The following is a 25,858-nucleotide window of genomic DNA, read 5'->3' as shown; positions in this document are numbered from 1 at the left end:
CAGCCTGAAAAAGTTCTAGGAAAAAGAAAGGAACTAAGGTAAGTGTGGGAAGGGGGTGTCGTGGGGGGAAAGGGGAGGGGCCTGGGGGTGATTTTCCGTGCCCCCAGGCGTGCGCACTGTGCACCCTCCCGTCCCCCTGTAGCTCTGCCACTGCACACAAGCGGCATCTTGTCTTGTCTCAACTTCAGTCCTTGCCGTGCCCCTGGTTTGAGCCTGGCGGCTGCCAAACCAAAAAACCTGAATGGTTGAGGGAGGCAAAATCTCTGGTGGAAAGTGGAGATGCATAGTATGGCTCGCTGAGCAACCTAGCTTGCCTCCCATCTCATGGAATGGAGAGTGGGGCACATTTAGAGAAGGTCAAGGAACCCCCTATAATGTAGACTGTCCTCTCCTTCATGCTGAGTCTTTAAAGCCTGAGGGAGGAGGGGCTGTGAAATATCTCACTTCCATATAAATCCTAATGAACTTTAAAAGAAAAAAAAATTCATTATTATACAAGTATAAGTGGGATGGTTGGACTTTTAGCTCTTGGTCCTCTACGCTGCAGTCTTCATTAGAAACTATTGGCACAAGACTTAAAGAAGTCCCCGACCGCTTTTCCAGTAAGGTTGCTGCACAACCTTAGCCACACAAATAGGGAGTGAGCTTGCTAATGTTTAAGTAATTTTTTTTAAAAAAAATAGTTTTAATAGCTAATTCCTTTATTTACATCCCTAATTGAGGTTACGTCACCAAATTGTTTTTTCTGCTGTTTGGAATTTAGAGCGCCTGGCTGTGCAAATCTTCAAAAAGTGCAATGTGTGTGTTATGTGCCTTTAAGTTGCTTCCAACTTATGCTGCCCTATGAACTAATGCCACCACCAGCACCCCCATGTCCTGTTGTGAATCTTCTCTTCTCATGCTGTAACCCAAGTACTATACCCTCAATTTAATCATTCTAGCTTCTAGGAAGAATACAGACCTGATTTGAATTAGAACCCTTGTCTTTTGGGGAATATTTGTTATGTGTCTGATCTATTATTATCTGTTTTAAAACCAAATAACCATTATATCTTTGAACTGAATTAAAGCAGATTTAATGTTCTATTACCCATCCTCGATTTCCAGTACTGTCCATGGTGTAGTTAGACAACAGTTCCATATAGCAAGCTCAGTTTTTTGCTCCCAAAAGCTTCCTGTCTAGAAATGTGTGTGGGGGCAGTCAAGGATAGCTGTCTGATGATTTCATATCTTCCCCTTAAATAATTGTCATCTGTGTAAAATAAAGCAGTGTGATCTACTAATGGGTTTCGTATGTGTATACCGGCACATGCTGATTTTTGAAATTCCAATCTGTTTTTAAGTGGCTTTCAATTCCACACAATGTGTATGTGTGGAATTGAGGGCAGCCAAATTCTGCTGAAGAATTGGAAGTTCTGTATCTAACACATGTCCTAGCAGTTGGGAAATTTGATCTAGCTCTTATAAAGAAACCATACATTGAAACGTCACTGAAGTGAACTGGAATTCTGTATTCTTAGAATTCCTCTCAAACGTCAAGCTTTATAGTTTTCCTACGTCTATAATGCTTGGGAGCTTAAGCCTCTAGGAATTTATGTTGTGTGAGGTCTTTTACTGGTATCAACTTAGATTTAGAATGAATTTTGCATGGTTAAAATGTATACAAGTAATGCATGATGGTATACAGGACTGAAAGCAAAGCAAGATAATTCTATGTAAGATTAGATAGAGCATTTATAATAAGCTTGTTAATTGCGGCAAGACTATAATGTTCTGTGGGAAATCCTCTGTGGTCTCCCCTGTTACTGATTGGATTATGAGAGTATGTCTAAACTGACATTGCAGTTACATATCAAGAACATGTAAGGGTGATAAATACATGGAAACATGGGCTTTGGTTATACCCTGTTTCTCCGAATATAAGACGTAGTAGAGGTTTTGCTAAAGTGTGAAATATAAGGCATCCCCCAAAAGTAAGACGTAGCAAAGTTTTTGTTTGGAAGCATGTCCGACGAACAGAACACAGAAAAATAAGACATCCCCTGAAAATAAGACATAGCGCATCTTTGGGAGCAAAAATTAATATAAGACACTGTCTTATTTTCGGGGAAACATGGTAATATCATGAAATAATAAGTGTTTTTTGAAATTTTGAAATACTTTTGTTTTTGCCTTGTCTCTTATTTTTATTCTCTTGTTGTTTTATGTGTGTTTTCATTTTACTTGAAATTGTAACAACCTTTGGCCATTTGCAATACATGTTATTACTACAGTTTGAATGTTGCCCTTTCCAAAAGAGGTGGAATTCTGAGGTGGTGGCAAAATTCCATTTAGACAGTGGCTCAAGTGATATAACTTGCCAACCATTTAAGCCATTGTATTTTGTAGTGGTTGCTGTGTTGCCTGGAGGGTTAAGAATCAAGATGAAAATGCAGTAGCTGAATGAGTGCATTATGCACAGCTGAGATACATTTTTTTTTAAAAAAAACCACTTGTATTCCACATGTTTCAAATGGTGATGTCTTATTGTGTCAAGTACATTGGCTGGTCCATGAGAACCACAGAAGACTTTTTTTTCCTCAGGCTGAAATGGAAACAGGAAGCTAACCTGGGTGTCATTATAAGCAAGAAGGCCAGGCTGGTGCTTGTAGAAGACCACACCTTGGTGAGGTCCAGTGTAGTGTGGTGGCTGAGAGTAAGCTAAAGAGCAGGAAGTCTCCAGATTGACTCTTTCATGCATTCACTAGCAGCGACATCCTAAGCAGCATTGCATCCTTGAAGTTAATGTGGTTAGAAAGGTGTAACTCCACTTAGGATAGCATCGGAGGTATCCTTAGGCAAACTGCTCTCTCTCAGTTCCTCTTCCCCTCCCTTCCCCAACCCAGAAATGAAAATACTGACCTACTTGGAAGAAGGGTATAAAGATTACACTCCAGAAGAGTCCGATAAATGCTATTATTACATCTTGCATTTATTTTTAATGCTTTTCCATTTGTGTCTGGAGAAAACAGTACACCGATTATGTAATGGTTAACCAGTTCTGATGGGCCAATGCAAGTAGTGCGGTCTTTGATTTTGTGGTACATCACGCATATTCTTGAGTTTTAAAAACATGTACATGTGCTGCATTGTCAACAGCAGCTCACGCACTCATGTATTAGGGCTAACCTAGGCATTACTGTTGGTGTCTCTTATCTGATCAACTTGTGGCTAATGTGCTGTTAAGTAATCCAAAGTGTAGAAACTCCATTTTCAGAGCTATCTAGCATTTGGCTCGCAACAGCGCTTCAAAATGGCTGCCAGACAGGCACTGTCCACACCAGACATTATAAATTGTAATGAATAAATACCTGCTAAATCTGAGTAGAGTCACGTCAAAAACTTGAGTGTGGGAAGACCTTGCATAAGGCAACCCAAAATGTGTTTGTGTAAATAAGATGACAATACCTCCTTCTCCAAGGAGTAGAATTTTTGAGTCAGCTTATTCTCCCAGCCAGTATCCAAATGTAGGTTTCTATGAGTGGAAGGTATCTAATAATAAACTTGTAAGATTCCACTCACTGAAGCACTTCCTTGTCTGTGAATATTTTTTTTAAAAAATCTGTGTTTTACAATAATTCCCCAAGGCAGTTTCCTTGCAGAAGTTAGTAACTTCCTTTGATAATTGCATCATTTAAACAATGCTGGTAATTAAAAAAAATCAGAATCATGCTGCACAATCTAAAATATAGGAATATCTTGTTTAGGAACCTTTTAAAAAAATAGAACAAATAGCTGAACAAATGCACCCCTCCAGCAAGTCTAGAAATCTGGAAGATAAGGTTTACCAATATTCTCTCTCTCTCTCTCTCTCTCTCTCTCTCTCTCTCTCTTTTTCTCTCTGTAAGATTATAATTCTATAGAATTATATAATCTCTCTCTCTCTCACACACACACTCACTCACTCACTCACACTCACCCCCCCCACTCCGCAGAGAGAGATTTCGAAGAATTGAAGCTGAAGCTCTACCTTGGTACTAATCTTAGGCCGCTTCCGCGATAAAGGCTACGAAACGGGCCGAATCCTGGTCGACGACGCCTGGGACCAGCCTGCACGGACGGTCCTGGGAACAGCCGGGCAGTCGGTGCCATGGAGTAAGCCGGGATACCGTCCGATTTCGAAGAATGTCCTCCCTCTGGTTTGAGTACGCCGGTGTGTTTCCTGGGGACATCGCTTCCCCTGGTTCTGCGCGCCTGCTCCAGCGGCGCAAGAGGGTATGTAATGTAGTCCCCAGGCCTCGGGCGATTCGAGGTCCGGGACAAGGTAAGTGCCGGTGGAGGAAGTCGAAGCCGCTTTCGCTCGTCTTTGGCAGCGCTTCACATGCACAGCCGTATTACGACAAAAGATGCTCTTCTTCTGGTGAAGCCGCCTCTGGGGAAACAATAACCGGGCTTCAGGCCGAGGGCGGCGCTGAGATGGCGCCGCTGCTTGGGCGCTGCAGCTGGCGCCATACCGTTTCGATTACGGCTGCCTGGAGACGGGCGCTTTTAACCGCCTCCAGGTGGCCTCATATTTAATGCTGCCAATGCGGAAACTCCCCTTAGCCTAAGATGACTCTTACTAAGCTTAAAACTTTTATCTGAAAAAAACCTATGAAATATTTCATGCAAAGATGAGGGTGGGTTTAAATGAAATCTGTCTACGGCTTCCTATTTCCTTTAGCTATTAATAGTATGTTTCTGTTTTTCCCCCCTGCTCAGGTGCTGTATTTCTTGGTGCTCCTAAACTATTCCTCTGCTTTTTTGACCTTAAGAAGATGTGAAGTGTTACATACGGAGATATAAGTGGATTGGTTTTGAAGAAGGCGAGTTAAAAACAAAAAAAAAAGCAAAGCCTATAATAATGGTGTAAGTTATCCTATACCTCTCATAGGAGAACTAATGAATTCTTTTATGAATAGTTTGTATTGCACATCCACAGCTGCACCTAGAAAGGAGAGGCAATGTTTAACTGAGTTTGAAGTAGGTGGCTGGACTTGGACATCTGCAAGCAAACAGTTGGGAACTTACTGAAGTGGCCTTCCTTTTCAACATAAGACCCTCAGAAATTCGCATTAACTCAAGACAAGGGAAATTATGCCGGGACTCAGCCCTCTTTAGCATATATATGGATGGGGCCTGACGGCAAGTAGCTCTGTACTGGTGTTGGCTCAACGCATGAGAGAACAAATGGGATGCCACCATTTTACGCCGCCGATAAAAGGGACTAACATTAGTCTACAATCTCTCTTGCAAGAACTTCTGCAAAGAAGTTCATTGATGCAGGGCTAAGGGTGCATGCCCTTGATTGCATGGTTCTGTGACTCAGACCTTCAAACAACCCGGAGGATCTCGGCAAGCACGCCTTTTAACGCGAAAAGCGCACAGGCCGACGCTTATGCGAACTCGCTTCGGCCCCATGGCGCCGAAGCGAATAATTCCTCAGCCATCTCAGCAAAGCGACAAGCGAAAGCAGACTCGCTTGTCGCCGGAGGGTGGCCCAAAAGATGACCAGGGTGTCAGCTGCGAGGTCTGGCGGACAGACGTTTGAGGAGGTTTTTGATGTCGAGGCCCACATGAGGAAGCATAAAGACTCCTTCACTTATTGGTGCAGTGTCTGCGGGAGGAGATCTCAGGAAGTGTCCTTTCGGTCTCCTCGGTTAAGAAACCACATGAGAACGCACACTGGGAAGCCCGGCTCCCGGAGCAAGACCGCCCAAGGTTCCGACAGCCCCATAACAATCAATGAGGTTGTACAAGACCAAGTATCTGAAAGCATTACATCGCCTTATAAAATCTGCATGGTTTGTGGCTTCCTATTTCCAAACAAGGAGACTTTAATAGAGCACAGTAAAGTTCATACCAAAGATTCCTCAGCCAATGGCGATGGCCCACAGGCTGATGGAGGCGGCAAAGGAAGTAGATCCCCCAGAGAGGAGTTCCTGCAGTTCTTAAACTTAAAGCCACGTTTGCCTTCCGACGACAGCAAAATGGAAAAACCTGTGAAATGGATTGCAGAATTGGATCCGTTCAGTACGTACCAGGCGTGGCAACTGGCTACCAAAGGTAAAATTGCTATTGGCCATGGGCAAATAAAAGAACCAGGGCAAGAAGGAAGTACAGACAATGACGACTCGTCTTCGGATAAAGAAGAGCTTGGGGAGATCTGGCGTGCAAGCAAAGCAAACCAGGCTGAAAGTACAGGGAAAAACAAGGCTAATTACACCAAAGCCGAAGCTACGCTAAGGCTTGGGGAATGGACGCATACGCTATCAAATTCAAGTGGCATCCCGGGCGCTGGCGCCCTTCTATAGACATGCTGGATCCGAAACTGTCCTTACAGAACAAAGAGAAGCTCCACATAATACATGGCGCTACAAGAGTGCGGTAAAGCCTCTTCTCGAATCCTACCTACCCAGCTAGTCCTTTCACCTCGGAGGGCATTACAAAGCTTCAGACCGGGCGGAATGACCCGGAAGCCGCTGGCCCTGCCGAAGCAAAGCAACCCAGGTCGTGCCTTGTGGATGTAGTCTCTCTGGATGAGAACGGAGCAGTTGGAGCCGCAGCTGGAGGGAGGTCTCAAGATGCCTCCAGGAGGATGGACTGACAGGAGGCTTTAGGTGCTAAGCAATGAAGTAAGATCTTGTCTGGTTCACATGTGAGCTTTTGGGGTGCATTAATAGTTAATCAGACAGTCTGTAATTTCCAGAAATTTCCAGATACTCATGGATCTGGCTAATTCTCCTGGTTCGAATCCCCACCAGCATGGCCTATTGGCCACGCTGGCAGGAGCTGATGGGATTTGTAGTCCATGAACATCTGGAGAGCCACAGGTTGCAGACCCCTGGGCTAAGATTACTGGGTTGAATCCAGCCAGCGTTTTTAGGGGGGGGGGGGTACGGCTAAATCGCAGCTCAGTTCCCCTTTTTAATAGTGCCTGCCCCATGTGGTTTTTGTTCAGACAGGTCCCGTAAATCCAAATACAGAGTTTTGAGCAGTCAAAGGGTGGACCTTTGCTCCCTTTTTTTCCCCAGTGGAAAAACTGGTCTGAAACCACAGCTTAACTGTGGCTTCACTTGATGTACCAACATGGGCGTTTGGACTACTTCCTGCCTTCCCTGCTTGTAGTGCTGGCTGGCATGACAGCTGGCTGTCTTGTGGAGGGGTGGGGGAGAATGAAGTCGAGGAAGCCAGAATTGGTTGAAGGAAACCAGGATTTGGAACGGCCGTTTTGCAAGCAGAATCCCAGCTTCACATACCGACTAACTGTCGGCAGGAAAATAAACAGTGGTTTTGTGTTATGTCTGAACTGTGTTTGCGTGTGATAAGGGAGAGGGGTATCAGACTCGCATCCGTGCTCCTGCGCTTAATTTCGACATCTTTGAGCAGGCATGGCATCATGTGAGGGAAGGATGCTTGCGTAATCTCCAGCACAGACACAACGTACACCGTGTTCAGGGACACATTATTGCATGTTGCTTTTTCCAGCAACCTGCTGTTTAGACTGGTGAGATGGAGCAAGAGGCATCCTGTCGCTGTTTATTGCTTTGCAACAAAATAATTTCTCTCTCCACTGGTCCTAGTTGTGCTACATCTGCCATAAGCAATAACATCAGGTGCATTGATCAGGTGCATCTGAAGTTATAAATACAGAAAGTTGCTGCCTCAGCTGTTGTTGTTTTCTATTGCAGTGACGTCCCACTTGACTCTTCTTCTGTGTCACTCTCCCCCCCAACAAAAAAGAAACATTATTTATTTATTTATTTATTAATTATTTAAATTTATAGACCGCCCCATCCTCGAGGGGCTCTGGGCGGTACACAACAATATCAGTATGTATACAATGTGTAACAAGGGTCACAATAGTGACCATATTTACTAAAATCCATTAAAAACCATTAAAAACCATTTAAACAGCTGTCAAAACAATGATAGCGGCGTCCCATAACCCAATTCATTAAAACCTCCCCAGAAGGAGGGAACGGCCGGACTCCTCCCTAAAAGGATAACAAATATATATACCAGAATGGAATTGTAAAAAATAAGGGAGCAAAGGAGCAAAGCAAAGGAGGGGGGCTGTTTTCATTCGTTTTAAAAAACAAATTTTAAAAAAACGAATTCGTTTTAAAAAATGAATTTCATTTGTTTTAAAAAATACAGTCCAATCGCGTGTGGTGCTATGTATTATATTAATGTCAGATAATTCCCAAAATGACTCAAACTCAAGCAGGAAGAATGGTTGTTTTTGGGTGTTGGTGAACTCTGGCATGTCACCCAAAAGGTTGTGGTGTGTCACCTTTTGCACACATCTCGTGGGTTCGCCATCCCTGTTCTGTTATTTTGAACATGGTAAATTTTAAGAAGGCCAAATTTCTGCATTTAAAAAGAAAACGGAACATCCAGTCAGCCTGTCCTCTTTCCCGTGTTGTTTTGACTGATTTACAATCATAACTCCTGGTAAACAGATTGGGGATAAGTTTGCTCTGAAGTGCAGCTGATCACAACCACTGAAAATGTCCTGGCTGAGCAAAATGCTGTGCTTGCTACCCTCTAGCGGCAAATCCTAGAATTTACACTTAAGTCCAAGGGAAAACGTTTCTTTGCTCCCTCAAGTTTTTGACTGACTTGCACAGCAGTGGCTGGCACCCATTCTTGATAGTAGACGAGAAGGATCTTATTTTGCCACTGTGCAGAATAAATGAAAAGTGAATGTGAAGGGCATTCATGGTGTGGTTTGGTACACAGAAACCATATTCTGCACATATATGCACTTATTGCACTGAGCTAACCTGAGGAAGCTAATGTAAACTGCAACGCTGGCTGGGTGAGCAGAATAAGACTCGACGCTAGGAGAAGCACCCAGCTCTGCAGAACTACAAAACGAATTTATTGATTTATCATTTGCCTTTCGTGCCTTTATAATTTTGAAGTGATACGATAAGATTCCATCTAGTGCACACAGTGCTGTAAAACTAGATGGCACAATTGAAGAGCAATGAAGTAAAAACAGTCTAATACATTCAATAAACAATGAAGTATAAAGGGGGAGGAAAAAGAGAGAGCTGTGTAAATCCTGACAGACAGATCAAAATTACCAGCATGTTAGCCTTTATTAGAAGATACCCCTTGCACAGTTCTGTTCTGTCGCTTCTCTTTTCCCTGCATAAGAAAGCTCAGAGGTGTGGGGGCCACCTTGTTTTTGTCAGGCAAGTTGTTCGCAGGTACAGGAAGCTGTCGCTGTTACCCATGTGCGGGGCGGGGCACTTTCAGAAGACCTTGCTCAGATGAGAAAGCTGTCTCATTGAAGTTTAGAAAGGCAGTCCTGGAGATATGTGGGCCATAAGGCACAAATGGCGCCCTGGTCAATACCTAGCCCTTGAACCAAGAAGCTAATCAGTAATTACTAGGTGTAATCGGCACATTTTATCTAGCTCCCAATAATAAACTGACGGTGGTGTTCTGTATTCACTGGAGCAGTGGTTCTCAACCTTCCTAATGCTGCAACCCTTTAATACAGTTCCTCATGTTGTGGTGACCCCCAACCCTAACATTTATCCATTTTACAGATGGAGAACACTGATACAGAGAGCCTTAGGCGACCCCTGTGAAAGGGTCGTTCGACCCCCAAAGGGGTCGTGACCCACAGGTTGAGAACCACTGCACTGGAGTTGTCTTCTAAAGTAGACTCCTGCAGAGCACATTACAACAGTCTAGCACGGTTTACCATGGTATGAATCATCACGGCCAGACCAGCTGGGTCAAGGTTGGGATCTGTCTTCTGAAGCAAGACAAAAGAGAGCATGTTTCGCAGCTGCACTCAGTCAGTAATACTGGGCCTGCTATAACCTCCAGTCTCTTAACTGAGTCAGCAGGGGTCAGCTGAACCCCATCAAATGTGGGAAGCACCATGCTGTCTGAGACATTTTCCTGTCCTGCCAGCCCACATTTCTTCTCTCCTCTTTAGCAGAGTTCAGTTAAGCAGGAAGGAGGGGCTGTTTATGCAGGAAGAAAAGCAAAAGACACAGCAGTAGGCCACCCAGCTTAGGCACCAGCACACTAGCTTGAAGGCCTCTGCTGCATTTCTGAGTCCTGATTGGTCACTGGGCTCCACGAGATTCCATCATCCCTTATTGGCTGCCAGGACTTCATGTCCTCCACTGTTGGTTTGTGGGAAAAGATAACCTCTGTGCATATGACTGCACAGAGGTTGGACCTTGTTCCTAGAGTTCTACAAAGGCAAGAATGAGACTGATGTAAGGAGGAAGTTGATTAGTGCTAAGGAAGATGGTGAGTCAGAGGTGGCTGAGGATGTCCGTGCCTGGTAGGGTCAGGTGATGATGGAAAGTACGATCAAGTTACAACTGACCTCACAGGGTGTTCAAGGCAAGAGACTTTCAGGGGTTATTTACCATTGACTGCCTCAGCATAGCAACTCTGGAAAACACGGTATGTAGCATGTGAGAGTGTCCTTCGGCTATAGAACGATATTGTAAGCTGCCTTGAGCCGAGAAGAAAGGTGAGATATAGATGTTTTAATAAATAGATACATGAAATATATTGTGCTCAAGGTTGCCAGTTACAGGTTGGGAAATTCGTGGAGATTTTGGGGGTGGCCTGGGGAGCGTGGAGTTTGGGGAGGCTCAGCAGAGATGTGATGTCACAATAACCACCTTCCAAAACAGCCATTGGCTCCAGGGGAACTTCTCTGCATAGCCTGGAGAACAGTCAGAATTCTGGAAGATCTCCAGACGCCCCCTGGAGGTTGGCAACCTTCACTGTGCCTATGTGAGTGTGAAACATGCATGGATCTTGTATTCATGTTTGCACGTCATAACGTATGTTTTGTTTTGTTTGCCCATTCAAAGATAAAAATGGCGACGGTATGGAAAGAGCAAAAGTTAAAAACCTGGGGGCCTCCAGAGAGTGCAGCTACTGTGGGAAGTATTTCCGCTCAAACTATTACCTCAACATTCATCTCAGAACTCACACAGGTAAGGGAAACCAAACTGCCTTCAACAGTTCAGAGTCCAAATTCCACTGTGCCAAGATGTTTGGCTGGTGATGGCGCATGTTCGGGAAATAGTGGGTTGCATGTTGAGGGAATGTGATGGTCCTCTCTCAGTAGCTGTGGCGTTTGGACAGATAAGGTGGCTCGAGTGGTCAGAATTGTTACATGGAATTTTGAAACTATGAAATGACCTTGGAAATTAAGTGATGAATGATATATTTAGGTGAACGTGATCTTGAATCTCTTCCTAAGCTTCTGGCATGCAGGACTAGTCAGTTCTAGCACTGGTTTAGTGCTTTAAAGTCATCATAGCAACATAGCGTTGGGAGATACCTCAAGGGTCATCTAGACTAACCCTCTGCACAATGCAGGAAGTTCCTTCCTGACCCCAAAGTGGCAATGGGCAGAATCCTGGGCATGTGAGAAAGGGCCATGAAACCCAGACACCTCCCTTCCTGCCCTCCCTCTCCCGATCTGCCTAAGGTCACAAAATCCGCCTTGCTGTCAGAATGCCATCCTTCCCTCTGCTTAAAAACCTCCAAAGGAGGAGAGCCTCCACCTCTCGAGGAAGCCTGTTCCAATGAGTTCTTCCTAATGTTTAGCTGAAAACTCTTTTGATTTAATTTCAACCTGGTGGTTCTGGTCTGACCTTCTGGGGCGACAGAAAACAACTCCATGCCAGCCCTTCAAATGCTTGGTGACAGGATATCACCTTTCAGTCATCTCCTCTCCAAGTGTACCCTGGTCCTTTAACCTTTCCTTACAGGGCTTAGTTTCCAGACCCCTTATCACCTTTGTTGCCCTGCTTTGGACACGCTCCATACATGTGAGAGGGGTTATTGCACGTTATATTTGACACTACTGTGTTTCCCTGAAAATAAGCCCTATCGTGATTTTTCAGGATTTTTGGAGGATGCTTGAAATATAAGCCTACTCCAAACTAAGCCCTACCGGTAGTTACAGATCAGGATGGTGTGATCCAGAAGGGTGCTCCCTGCCAATGAGGATGTAGCTTGCATCGCACGTGACGGGGAAGCCCGCCTTAATGAATTGTGAAGGTACCGTATTTCCCCTAAAATAAGCCCCACCCCGAAAATTAACCCTAATGCATCTTTTGGTGCAAAAATTAATATAAGACCCTGTCTTATTTTTGGGGAAACATGGTAATGCTCAGGGCTGGGCATTTGACATGTAGTCAGATAGCTCAAAGATGTTTAGTCTGTGGAAGGAGGAGAAAGCAGTTAAGCTCCTTTGCTGCTGTTTGTGTCTTACTAAGGTTTGAAGGTCTTGGACACATTCAGTGCCTCTTTACAAATGCACGAAGAATCCCCTTGATGTGTTGTCTTATTTTGCCGTACGTCTTAGGATATATCACAAGGCAATTACGAAGCCTGCTCATACAAGTTTTTGGGGTGTACCTGATAACAGGGAGGCTCAGGGCTGGGGGTGAGTGGAGGGAAAGCGGAGAAAGTAGGATTTCAAAATGCTTAGCGCTCCTATAAAAGAGGAAATGATAGTTCTGACTCTCGATTCACAACTCTTTCAGGTGAAAAGCCGTACAAATGTGAATTTTGCGAATATGCAGCAGCCCAGAAAACATCTTTGCGGTATCACTTGGAGAGGCATCACAAGGACAAAAACACAGAAGGGGCAGCCGACGTGAAAAATGACCATAAAGAGTTGCTACCTACTCAGGAGACGGGCTTCTTACCAATCACCAGTAGTTCTCCCGAAACCAAAAATCTGAAACGGCTCCTTGAAGATGCCAAAGATGCTAAAGGAAGCCCCCCTGCTAAGCAGCAGAAAGAGACTTTTGCTTTCTTTCAGAGCACAGCGAACAGCGTAACTCAGAACCCAAGCAACGGTGCTGGCTCTAGTGGCTTAAAAGAGCGTGTTCCAGTTCCCTGCCTTGAAAAACTGAAATCTGAAGAGAGAACGATGGAACCCCAGGCAAGAAATTACGGGATCGATAGGGCTGAGACCAGGAGCTCTGTGTTGCCAGACAGCATGGTTTATGCTGGTCCTCTGAAAGGTAGAATGAGCATGAATCTTTTGAGAGATGCCACAGAAGATTCAAAATGCAAGCTTATAGCTCAAGACAAGCCTTTAAATTTATCCACTGGATCGTCCCAAGATGCTTCGGTAATCTCTCTCTGCCGAGGATCTTTGGCAACCAGCACCTGCCCATTTTGTACTTACCGGACGTTATATCCAGAGGTCCTGATAATGCATCAGCGGTTGATGCATAAATATAACCCTGAGACTGCTAGTAAGAACGGTATACGGAACAGGGCAGCTATTAAAGCACGGCGTACTGGATGCCCGCCTTTCCTTCTGGGCAAAGATGTCCTCCCCCTGCCTCTTCACCCTGTAAAAACCAAGGCTTCCCTGCCCGCCCAGTCAAAATCCTCACATGCGGAAAAGGTCAAACAGGGTCCCGCCATCCAGAGCAAAGCGTCCATTCAATCAGGGCTCGGGTCCAGTAACTCAGCACCGAGCAACTTGAAATCCTGCAAATTGCAGATGGTTGGTGTTTCGGCGAATAGCTTCAGACATCATGAATTACAGCATGGGTCTAGCGCTGCTGGGGCACAGGATAGAGGGAGGCGGCTGGACTCCAAAGCAAGAGGATTGGGTTCTCAATTAAGTGTAGCGAGTACGAACATCAGTGGCTCTCCTGAGACTTCTGTGAACGAAGCTGCCTGGCCAAGTGGTCGCGGAATAGAGTTTCTCAGCAACAGACCCATGGGAAATACAAACCTGGAGTTCGATGGACCGTCCTCTAAAAGAGCAAGGCCCAATCTCTCGGCTCTGGAACAGATGGATTCGGCCCTGTATCGGAGAAGAAACGATTCAGGAAGGATTCATATAGCAGGCCGAAATGCAAGCCTGCTACCTCAGGAATGTGCACACACCAAACCCACATCCTCTTTCCTGCCTGTCAGGCAAGGCCTTGTGAGCTCTGAAGTAGATGCTATAAATCCTGTGACTATTCTAAAGCCATATGAAACATACGGTCCTGGCCCATATTACAGTTCTTGTGGATCAAGCAGTGGCCAGCTTCCGAGCTCTTCAAAAGAAGGTATGTTCTCTATGGCTTTAATAATTCTGTGGGGAAACATGCCATAAAACAATTGCGTCTTCCGTTTTTACAAACGTAATGGTATCGAGTTGAGCACTTGCATTTATTATGGGAAACACAATTGATATTCCCCTAGACATTTGCTTCATACTCAGCTAATTTTCCCGTATCCCGAAAAAATAACCCAGGGCGTCTCTGGCCATCTCTACACAGCACAAATAAAACATCTTGCAGACATTTTTTAAAAAAACAACTGTTTTGACTTTTTTCGTCTGCACAGCGTGGACAAAAAAAGCGCTGGCAGGGAAAGACGTTCCTTTTCCTGCCTCCCCTTCCCACTGGCTCTCACTTCTGTTTTTCATCTCCGCTCGTGTCCGCCATTGTGATTTGTGCCACCTGCTATTCAGTGAAGGTTTCCCTCAAAGGTTTCCTCTGCTTGCAGCTCATCCACCCGCCGTTGCAGTGTAAAAAATGCACGAATAAAGTTAGTTTTGGCTGCTGATTCAGTGCACGTGGTTTTCCTTTTTGGTGGTTTGTATAGAGGGAGGTGTCCTCGGAGCTACAATGACATGATACGAGACTCTGCAATATGCACCTATTTTGAGTTGTCGTAGCTTTGAAGACACCTCCCTCAAAACAAAACAAACAAAATGGAAAAACATTTGCACCCGAAATGACAGTCAGAACTATCTTTATTCGTGTACTTTTTAGAAAGGAATGGTAGGCAGATAAGCTGCAAGTAGAGGAAACCTGTGAGGGAAACCTTCACCAAATGGCAGGCCGCACGGAGAATCACAAGTGGGAGAAAATGTCAGACTTTAAAAGTAAGAGCTTTTGAATCGGGCAGGAGAAGTAAAAAGTTTTCTGTCTGTTTGCTAGTTTAGAGTTTTCTTTTTAAAAAACACAGGTTGAGCAGAAATATAACATCCTGAAAACATCTTGGGGGAAAAAGCAGTGTGAACTTCCTCCCCAAAACACTTCTTTTAAAGTCCTCAAAACATCTTATTTGTGCTGTGCAGAAATGACCTATTTCACATATTTGGAAATGTTTAAGCTAAATGTTGGATTGGCCCATTATTTTTAAGTCTATACAATAGGCAATGTGGAAATGGAGACAGAGACAGAATTGCAGACTGATTTAATACAGGGATTTCTTTTTCATGCACTAAACAGCTCTTTGTATGCCGCTTTAACATTCCCACATTCATGAAATAAACCTAGATTCATGCTGAACAGAAGGAAATACTACTTTACCCAAGAGTAATTAAAATATAGAGGATGCAGTGGTGGCCAGAAGGGTGGAAGGGATGATTATCCATGCTATTAAAGGCACTAAATCTCTGAAACTCAGTGCCAGAAGGTAACATGTCCTGTTGTTCAGCCTCCAGGGCAGCCATTCTCAACCAGGGTTCCCTGGTACCCTGGGGTACCGTGAGCATGTCCCAGGGGTACCGCGGCAACACTACCGCCCCTCCCCCTCATTTTTGTGGTGTCTCCCACCGGCGCCAGCAAGGACATGGAGCTGGCCCATGGGGCAGGGCCTGCCACAAGGTCAGCAGCCACCACCACCCCCAGTGCTACCCTTCACCCTGGGAGAGGAAGGTGGGGGGTGTGGCAAGCAGGGGCAATGGGAGGGGAAGGTGGCAGGTGGCGGCAGGGGTACTGTGAGATATGAAGAGAGAAGTCAAGGGTACCCTGACCTTGAAAAGGTTGGGAAACACTGCTCCAGGGTAACTGGTTGGCCCACTACATGAGACAGGATGCTGGGCTAGATGCACTGCTAGACTGATCTAGCAGGGATGTTAAGTTCTTTTGTCCTCGCATCTATGAAAAAGCACTGTTAGATCCACACCAATCATTTTGCTACCTCTTATACTTTTTTTCTGTTGATATTTCATGATAATCAGTGTTGTTAGAAATAATTCAGTTCCCAAATGCTAGAGTGCTTACAATTTTCAAACTTTGTGTTTCCCAGTTAAATTCTTAGATTACTGTGATGAAACCCACCCACCCCTACACACACACACACACACCCCTTCTTAGCTTCTCCAGGTAGGGAACCACTCACTGCCTGTTTTTCCCGCCTTTTCAGAGACTGAGGTGCTTCAGAAAATGGTAGCTTTTGGTTAAAAGCACTTTCCCTCAGCCCTGTAACACACCCAGAAAGCGAAGGATGCCTGTTGACTTTGTTCATTTCCAAGCAAAACCCTCACTGAGGCACTCTAAAATAAATAGTGAAGACAGATTCAAACTTAAACAGAATAAAGATTTATTAATAGATAGAGGAAATGGTAAAGGAATAATAACTCGGAGATGGATTTTGATGAGGCAAATAAGGCAGGAGGCAGGATAAATATATATGCACTACATACACACACGAGGTTGGCACAGACGTTCAGAGGTTTGTTTCTCCACAAGATTTTCAGTGTCAGTTCAGCGTTAATGTTATAGTTTCTTAGATGTTTCACAGATTGTACAGTTCCTTTAACTTTACAGATGATACTTGTTGTTGGATTCTTCACATACAGGGTCTTAACAGTACCCTCACACAGCCCATACGGTTGGAAAAATCCTCAAAATAAAACATAAACTCTCTACTGAGTTAAACCAAATCAAATCCCAATACTCGAGACTCACTGGTCTACAGGAATCCTTCTCTCATAAGATCTTATCCTGGTTTATTGAGGCCTTACAGTTTGGCCCTTCAGTAAACCCTTCCACCAGTATACTTTGTCTGTGTATATTTTTGCTTTCACTCAGCACTCAGGCTGATAACAGTAGCAGTCCTACACTTTGACTGACCACTTCCCGCAGAGATGTTTAGTTTTTCACACACAGTCAAGGCAGTCAGCATTTAACAGCAGGAACGCTCAAGACCAAAAAGCCTCACAGACTCTTTTAACAGGGAGTTAACCTTCTCCAACATAAGAACAAGAGAAAGAGCCTGCTGGATCAGACCAGAGTCCATCTAGTCCAGCACTCTGCTACTCGCAGTGGCCCACCAGGTGCCTTTGGGAGCTCACATGCAGGATTTGAAAGCAATGGCCTGCTGCTGCTGCTGCTCCCAAGCACCTGGTCTGCTAAGGCATTTGCAATCTCAGATCAAAGAGGATCAAGATTGGTAGCCATAGAATTGGTAGCCCCACTCTGCATCATACAGTACTTGGCCAATCAGAGTGCAGGAGGCCACAACCAATCAGACAGCTCCCCTGTTGTTTTCGACAAAACAGCACTTTTAAAAAATCATATTTTCTTGTAGTCCATCACAATTTCCTAACAAGAAAGTATTGGTAGTGTGTCATTGACCAGTTGCATAGTACACAGTTTACTATGTTGTTACCCCATTCTTTCAGAAAGCTCTTTATGAGGGTCCCACTTATCTCCTACCAAGGCAGTCTACAGTTATCCCTTCCACATCTCTTAAATTAGGGGTGGAAATCTGCATAAAAATCTTTGGCTCTCCCTTCATACAAGAGAATACGCTTGATTGTTTTCTTTTTTCTTTTAACTTTTAAAAAGCAATTGTGTTTATTTATGGTATTGAAAGACAAAATGTGGTGATATTATACAATTTTATCCAGTGTTATCCATTTTATGCATTTCTGAGTTTCTAAACTTCTTCTGCGTTGTCTGTTGGCCTTTGTGTGCCATCTGCGGCTTCTGCAAAACTGCCCCCCCCCCCAAAAAAAATTCCCATTTAATGTCTTATGCTGACCCATGGCATATCAAAACTGTGATGGGGAAAGTTGTGATGTGGAAGGGATAATTGTAGATGCTGGTATGTCACAGAATCAGATCTGCGTGGCTGCTTAAGCCAGGCTCTGTTCATTTCCCCACCTGCTTGGCCTATTGCAGTATTTGCATCACTATGGGTTCCACAATATCAACTGGAAATAAAAATGATTAGAGACTGGTGCCTTCTCCCTAGCCGGTTTTTTTTTTTTGAGGGTGCAAGGCAGCAGGAGATTGGTGCTGTTCTACATTTCCACGGCACACAGCTAACTGCAATTGCCTTCTAAGATCATTTCCATGTTTATCTGGCCTTGAGAAGTTGTCCATTTTGTATGGGTGTGTAGTTAAGAGGAAGGAAAGGTCTCAGGTGGTTAGCTGTGTTGGTCTGCAGTAGAAGAGCAAGATTCAAGTCCAGGATCCCCTTATAGACGAACCAGAGTTCCAGGTAGGGTTGCCAGTCCTGGATTGGGAAATACCTGGAAATGTTGGAGCTCAGGAGGGTGGGATTTGGGGAGAGGAGGGACTTCAAAGGGTCATAATGGCATAGAATCCACCTTACAAAGTGGCCATTTTCTCCAGGTGAACTGATCTCTATTGCCTGGAGATATAATCCTAACAGTTCTCCAGCCACCACCTGAACGTTGGCAACCCTAGTTCCAGGATATAGGTTTTTGAAAGTCAAAGCACTCTTTGTCACAAAGGAAGAGATAGCAGCAGTGGCGTAGGAGGTTAAGAGCTCCTGTATCTAATCTGGAGGAACCAGGTTTGATTCCCAGCTCTGCCGCCTGAGCTGTGGAGGCTTATCTGGGGAATTCAGATTAGCCTGTGCACGCCCACACACGCCAGCTGGGTGACCTTGGGCTAGTCACAGCTTCTCGGAGCTCTCTCAACCCCATTTACCTCACAGGATGTTTGTTGTGAGGGGGGAAGGGCAAGGAGATTGTAAGCCCCTTTGAGTCTCCTACAGGAGAGAAAGGGGGGATATAAATCCAAACTCTTCTTCTTCTATATCCGGCAGTTTACATGATATTGGAAAATCAAAGAGGCTGTGTGTGGTCCTAATGAAGCATTTGCACAGGTTGGTTCTGTGGCATTTGCATTCCTGACTTCATTCTTTCCAGATCAGGAACACATTGAAGAAGAGAAATGTTTGGGTTTATATCCCCCCTCTCTCTCTCCTGTAGGAGACTCAAAGGGGCTTACAATCTCCTTTCCCTTCCCCCCTCACAACAAACACCCTGTGAGGTAGGTGGGGCTGAGAGAGCTCAGAAGAACTGTGACTAGCCCAAGGTCACCCAGCTGGGAGTGCACAGGCTAATCTGAATTCCCCAGATAAGCCTCCACAGCTCAGGCAGCAGAGCTGGGAATCAAACCCCGGTTCCTCCAGATTAGAATGTACCTGCTTTTAACCACTACGCCACTGCTGCTCCTTCATTGGAAGCATCTCTTAAGTGGATTCTGCACAGCCTATTTATAACAAGTTGCAGTTGTTATAAATGAATCCGTTTTCCACTTATAAAAAGGGGAAACGAGTTCATTCATAACGAGTGCAGAATCCCTATTAGGGTTAGATCTAATGTTACAGGTGTGACTTAGTTTCTGCTGTTCCATGTCTCCATCCTGTGTCCTTTGGAATGCAGAATACACCTAGGTGGGGCAGGATCATGAAAGGGCCGCCGTGCCAATGCTGTGCTCGCCTGAATCTGCCCTCCCGTGTCGTTAAGAGTTCCCCCCATGCATTCCAGGCCCCCCACATGATTTCAGCACCCATATGTGCTAGATTGTGATGCAAATGCCTTTGTTCAGTTTCTTTTTGAGGGCGTAAATACAGATGGCAAGATGTGATGACGAAACTACAGTTGGGCAAAACATCTGCTTGAGATAATTTTCGTTGCCTCAGGCCAGGGCTTGGACGGGATGAGTACCTGGCCCAGTCGCATATCTTCTAGAATGTATCTGTTTTGCTTGTGTAGGGAAAGATTCCTTTCCGTGAGTGCTCTGTCTGAGATGAGGCCCCCCTTCTTGCATTTGCCTATAGGGGAGGAAAATGCCGAGGCTGGGCATAAAACTAACATTAGCACACTCCTGGAAAAGAAAGTTGACAACTTCATACATGTGGGTGGGGATAGTTGCTTAAGCTTGTGCTGGCTTTAGGAAATTCATTTACTTGCGTAAAGTGTTGCTTTCCTCCTGACATTCCATTTCTGAAACAGCTTGTCATGCTTTGCATATTTCAAAAACAGTTTGCTCTATAAGAGATAGTGGACGGCTCAAGCATAGCTAGTTTTAAAAGGGGTGTTAGAGGAAAGCACTATGGAGGATTGATTTGTCAGTGGCTGGGAGGGCCTTAGCCACGATGCTTGTCAGCTTGGCCCTCTAGGGCAGTGATGGCGAACCTTTTTGAGACCGAGTGCCCAAACTGCAACCCAAAATCCACTTATTTATCACAAAGTGCCAACACGGCAATTTAATCTGAATACTGAGGTTTTAGTTTAGAAAAAAACGGTTGGCTCTGAGGCGTGTGTTACTCGGGAGTAAGCTTGGTGGTAGTTGTTGGCTTTGCTTTGAAGCAACCATGCAACTCTTCGAATGGGTGAATCATGACCCTAGGAGGGTTTACTCAGAAGCAAGCCTCATTGCCAGCAACCAAGCTTACTCCCAGATAAAGGATCGTGCTTTAGTTCTTTGCATGAAAATCAGTGGGGTTTAACAGCACTTAACAGGGCTACCTATACTGCTCCCCCAAAACTAGGTCTTAGGTTTAATGCTAATAATTGAGCCCAGCGGCCGAGGCCAGCCTAGTTGTGTGTGTGGGGGGGGATTTGCCCCCCACATGATGTTTGTGTGTGCCCACAGAGAGGGCTCTGAGTGCCACCTCTGGCACCTGCGCCATAGGTTCACCATCACTGCTCTAGGGCAATTGGTTTGGCTACAGTGTGAAACAGAATGCTGGTCTAGATGGACCACCGGTCTGATACAGCAGGGCTGTGAAAAGTGTGGAGGTGTAAAAGAAGAAACAAGCCTTTTAAACTGTAGTACCATGAGTCTTTTAAATTTTGGATTCCATGAGATCATTAGTTCTGTGGGAACTGGCCTACGTGTTTCTTTGGGTCAGAGGTATTCTTATTTAAAGGCATGTTCTAGTCTGAAACAGTTCGCCATGTCATGCTTCTGAACTTCTGTTGATAAGATAATTCACTGCTCTGTTTTGAGTAATCTGTATTTAGATACAAGAGGAGGCAGATTCCGGGCTCAAGCAGTAGTAGGCGAAAGATCCTGAATCAGATTCCAGGAAATGGGGTAGAATAAGTATTGTGATCGCTGCAATTATTCTCCATAATGTCTTCTTTTCCCCAGGAAAAAGGCCAGTGTCTTATCAACATTTATCCAGCACTATGCTACAAAAGCGAAATTATGAGAGTCTTCTTGGTGCTCCACATTATCGGCCAAACGACAAGAAAACATGATTTGACTTGAATGAATGGTAAGCTGCGTCTTTAAAAAAAAATGGAAAAAAATCTCCAACTGTTGCTCTCACTGAGGAGGGGGACATCTTGAGGCTTGCATGTTTCCACTGGCTGCTCAGGGAGGCAGGATTAAAAACTGTGAGGTGACCAGGCAGCCAGGAGAAACCTCAGAGACATTGCGGGGGGGGGGGGGGGCAGTCAAAGGGCTAAACAGCCCCAGCAGGGCTGGAGTGAGGGGGAACTGAGTCCGGGGCACACGTGCGCCGTGCGCCCCTGCCACGCCCACACCTGAACCGCCCCTGGTGCGTTGCGCCCCCCGTACCCCCTTGGTGCTAAGCCACTGAGCCCCAGGTACCAAAAGAAAAACAGTTTAACCTGCCACAGGAAAAAGTTGCAAAAAGGGCCTTGCAGGAGGAATAGCTGCCAGTCAGGGTGCAGAGCAGCAACAGTGGTAGACCTTGCCACTCAAGACAGTGCCTTATTCATCAGCAGAAGGAGATGAAAGGTCTGGAGGGTCATGTGCTAACACCCCCCCCCCCCCCAATGTGAGGCTGTGGGAGGGCAGCCATCAGCTCCAGGGAAATCATGGAAGCATCCTAAGAGAGATTCTTCCAGTGATTGCACAGGAATAGTGCTTTCATAGAATACTGATGCTGGGGTCATGGTCATTAGATGTGTTTTGCTCCACCACACTCTCTTGGTCTGGTTTACATCGCGGAATTGTTTTGGGGAGGACAGGAAGGACCACGGCTGGGGCCTTCTAGGAAGGACGGCTCAGTGATAAAGTATCTGCTTAGTATGTAGAAGGTCCCAGGTTCAATCCTCAGCATCCCTCGGTGAAAGGACCAGCTAGTAGGCGGTATGAAAGACCTTCTGCTTGAGACTCAGGATAACTGCTGCCAATCTGAGTAGATTATTGTGACTCTGATGGACCAAGCGTCAGATTCAGTATTCAGCAGCTCCATGTGTTCAATGGCATGATAAAAATGCGATAGAAAACCGGGGCGGGGCGGGGGGTGGGAATTAAACACCCTATTGGCCAGAAGTCTTTCTTCACATTTTTATCCTACTGGTGGGCTTAGGATGGTGCAGCTCTGCTTAGAGAATGATTGAAACTATTAACTTGAGCTATTCTGTGTTGCTGTTACAATTCATAGCCTCAAAACCTGCTTGTTTGTGTGTTCTAGATAAGAGGCTGCAACCTTGGATTTCCTTGCAGTTCAGTCCTGGAGAAGAACGGATAACGAAAGCTACAAAACTTAAACTGTGATTGTACTGCGTATAGAGAGAAAACACTACAGTTTATGAAATGGAAGGTGTGATCCCATTTGCACCATGTGGATGTAAACATGGCGGTCTGAAAATTGTGTCAGAGAACTGGAAAATGGGTGTGTCGATTTTGCTGATCTTGAATAATATTTTTCTTAGAATGATCATAGACCAAATATCCAGCATAAACTATATTTTTGCATAACTCAAATGCTGCTGAAGAGAGAGACCCACTTTTTGAAGCTTCATGTAACCCTTGCACCTCAGGTAAATCTGTGCATTGTCTGGTTTCCATACTGGGAGGCATTTTTTTTATAAAGGGTAGCAAGTTTGTCAGGTTTTGCTTTGTGCTTTAAACTATGTATATTTTTAAACGATTTCCGGATCAGTTATGTACTTTTATGTTCACCTTATGCTCAGTTGAAATATTCCAGAGTAGGTCAGGGATGTCAACACCATGTAAGGATGACTCCCTAATCAACAGTGAGTTTTGCTTCCTCAAATTTATGATGTTTCCTGAATGTCCATTCTCGAAATTCTGAGGGCATCTCTGCAAATAGAGAGGGAGACTCCCTTCTCGCCTCTCACTTTTGCCATCTGATCTCAATCGTCTCCTTGCTACATGAGCTGGGGGTGTTTGGAAGAATGCTTTCTAGCCTCTAGGTATTCTGGAGAGTTACACAGTCAGGGTTACATGACACAGATTTCATGTGTTACTTACCACTCCCTAAATATTCAGCAACAAGCATAGGTACCAAATGTGTCCGATGGTTTCCTTTGGAATAATCCACGATAATAAATCTTGTTGATATGAGAGCCTGTACATACCCAGCAAGCTAACCATGTCAAAAATGTTGTAAGTGGCCCAAAAGGGACCCATAGGACACAATTCAGCCGCTTTCTCTGTGGTCCTTTCCCAAGGCAGAGACTGTTTAGCACTGGGCACACTACCATGCTCCAGTTGGTGCATTTTATGGAAGGCCTGTGGCCCATTGTAGGCTGTTCATCTGAGCCTTCCCATTGGCGAGTCAGTGATCGGCACGTTTCAGAATATCCATCGTTCCTTCATCTCTGGCCATTGCCTAAACAGCTGGAAGGGCTTCATGATTTCCCTATGAGAGTACCATCCTATGCATGCAGGGTTGTGAGCTGCACACACGACAAGGAGGTAGATCCTTCCTCAGGTAAGTTTGATATCTATTAAAGATCAGTTACCTGTCTCAATAAAAAGGCAAGAACAAAAATCCTACTTCATGTGACAGAAGACTTGAATGTTCCCAGCCGTACAGTTGCGTTCTATGTTCTGAACAATTTGTGTGTGGAAAAGATTGGGCGGGGCGGGGGGGGTGTGTGATTTTGACTTCCAAATGTTCCAGGACAACATAGTTTCAAAAATATTTTGCACTGTTCCTTTTTACTTTATATCAGATGTAAAATAGCGAAGTATAAATGTCCCGGGAGGTTTTTCCTCCCCCCCCCCCTTCCAATATGCAACTTGGAGACATTTTAAACGTATGTCTTACTTCCTGTGTATTAAGGAATATATAATTTTGATGTCTCTGTAAAACTGGCAATGTAATGAAGTGCTGTGTATCAGGAAATTGTACACAATTTACCCTTTTCCTGTTCATAAGCTGAGCCATATGTACATAAAATCTAGATTTGTTTTCCTAGTTTTGCACTTTTATAGCCTATTTTTCAAAGATGAATTCACATGGAAGATGGTTAATCTATTTTTGCCGATCCCTTCGAGTCTTATATAGAATGTGTGTTCCATGACTTGTCTGCTGTTCCTTTTAAAAGTAACATCTCTTTACAAATCTAAAAGACCAGGGTCTGACTTTAATTAACATCGCCAAATCAGTTTGTTTTTTTAAAAATTAATCTCCTGTTTGTATTGGTGCAGTTTTTCAGAAGCTATGGGGCGTTGTTGTTTTTCCTGAGCTGGTGGGGCAGGGGAGCAAAGAAGAATGCGATCTATAGCTTTTGATCATGACTTGGGGCGTCTTCCACAAGTCCTGTATGTTGTGTGAAGAGAGCCAATATGGCAATGGTCCCATAAAGGTAAATACCCCAGGGTTCGGCTCCTTGCCTCGCCAGCATTACACCATATTCCTAGAAGGGTATCGAGGTAGGACTGCAGAAGCCATAGCCCAAGCTCTTCTTACACAGCCCAACATTTCTGATGTTGCGTTTACATTACAAGCAGCAGTGGATCCCATGCTGTGAAAGTAACACGAAAAGAGGCCCTTTCTACCAGTCCCCTGGACCATTCCCCCGAAGCATTTCTGCATGGAAGAGCCACGGAAGTCCTGTGAAAAGGCACAGATTTGCTTGGGGAGTGTTTGGAAGGTTGTATCCTTCGTCTCCAAAGTAGGTTTGCCCATCAGTATTAACTATGGGATACTACTGGGGGGGGGGGGTCCCCCCTTTATTTTCACTGGCAATAAGTATACTGGTACAAGTTGTTGCTTTGTTATATTTATTTTCTTCCTCTCTGATTTATTTTAATTGTGAAACTTTTAAGTTGTCAAGCTGTAAACACCATACGATTCATTTAATTTATGATGTGTTTTCAGTTTAGCAGAATACGTTATTACATGCGGATGTAAATATAGACTTGGTGTTTTTGCAAATACTCTTGTCGTCCTTGTGTGTGTGTGCGTGTGTGTTTTTTTTTTTAATTCTTTCCTGTTGGGTGTGCTTTGACAGCCCTGGTGTGATTTTTGTCTAAATGCTAGTCGCATGCAGTTTTGAGCATTCACCCCACATCTTGAAAGTTGGTTTTGGGAATGTGTAGATTATTACTGGGAAGATTCATGGAAGAAGAAGAATAATTTGGATTTATACCCTACCTTTCTGTCCTGTAAGGAGAAGGTGGTGTACAAGCTCTTTTCCCTTCCTCTCTCCGTAACAGACACCTTGTGAGGTAGGTGGGGCTGAAAGAGTTAGGAGAGAACTGTGTCTAGCCCAAGGTCACCCAGCAGGAATTTATGAGTGTGGAAACATATCTGGTTCACCAGATAAGCTTCTGCCACTCGGGTGGAGGAGTGGGGAATCAACCCAGTTCTCCAGATTAGAATCCACCTACTCTTAACCACTACACCACACTGTCTCTCAGCATGTAGGGGTGCAGCTCAAATGACTGATTTTCCACAAGGGTAAATAGTTTTGAGAACCTGCTTAGGAATGGTAGGAAGTGTTTGTATCAGCAGTTTATGATCCAGAGCACTTCATGCTTTTAAAAAACTAAACAAGTGCGTAAACCACCACCACCACCCC

The 25,858-nt window shown here is 44.7% G+C and overlaps 1 protein-coding gene across 1 annotated transcript in view; it reads left to right on the top strand.

Annotated features, from left to right (window-relative positions):
* Positions 1 to 25,212, top strand: part of ZNF217 (zinc finger protein 217) — a 43,275-nt gene extending 18,063 nt beyond the window's left edge. Inside the window, 6 exon segments of the mRNA XM_048498458.1 lie at positions 4,741 to 6,237; positions 6,240 to 6,638; positions 10,884 to 11,009; positions 12,573 to 14,108; positions 21,198 to 21,324; positions 22,495 to 25,212. Coding sequence (XP_048354415.1) covers positions 5,526 to 6,237; positions 6,240 to 6,638; positions 10,884 to 11,009; positions 12,573 to 14,108; positions 21,198 to 21,307 — 2,883 coding nt within the window. The 5' untranslated portion in view covers positions 4,741 to 5,525 and the 3' untranslated portion in view covers positions 21,308 to 21,324; positions 22,495 to 25,212.
* The last annotated feature ends 646 nt before the right edge of the window (positions 25,213 to 25,858 follow it).

The sequence above is a fragment of the Sphaerodactylus townsendi genome, linkage group LG05, assembly GCF_021028975.2.
Source record: "Sphaerodactylus townsendi isolate TG3544 linkage group LG05, MPM_Stown_v2.3, whole genome shotgun sequence".
Taxonomy (NCBI): Eukaryota; Metazoa; Chordata; class Lepidosauria; order Squamata; family Sphaerodactylidae; genus Sphaerodactylus; species Sphaerodactylus townsendi.
This window is presented reverse-complemented; position numbering and strand designations above follow the sequence as displayed.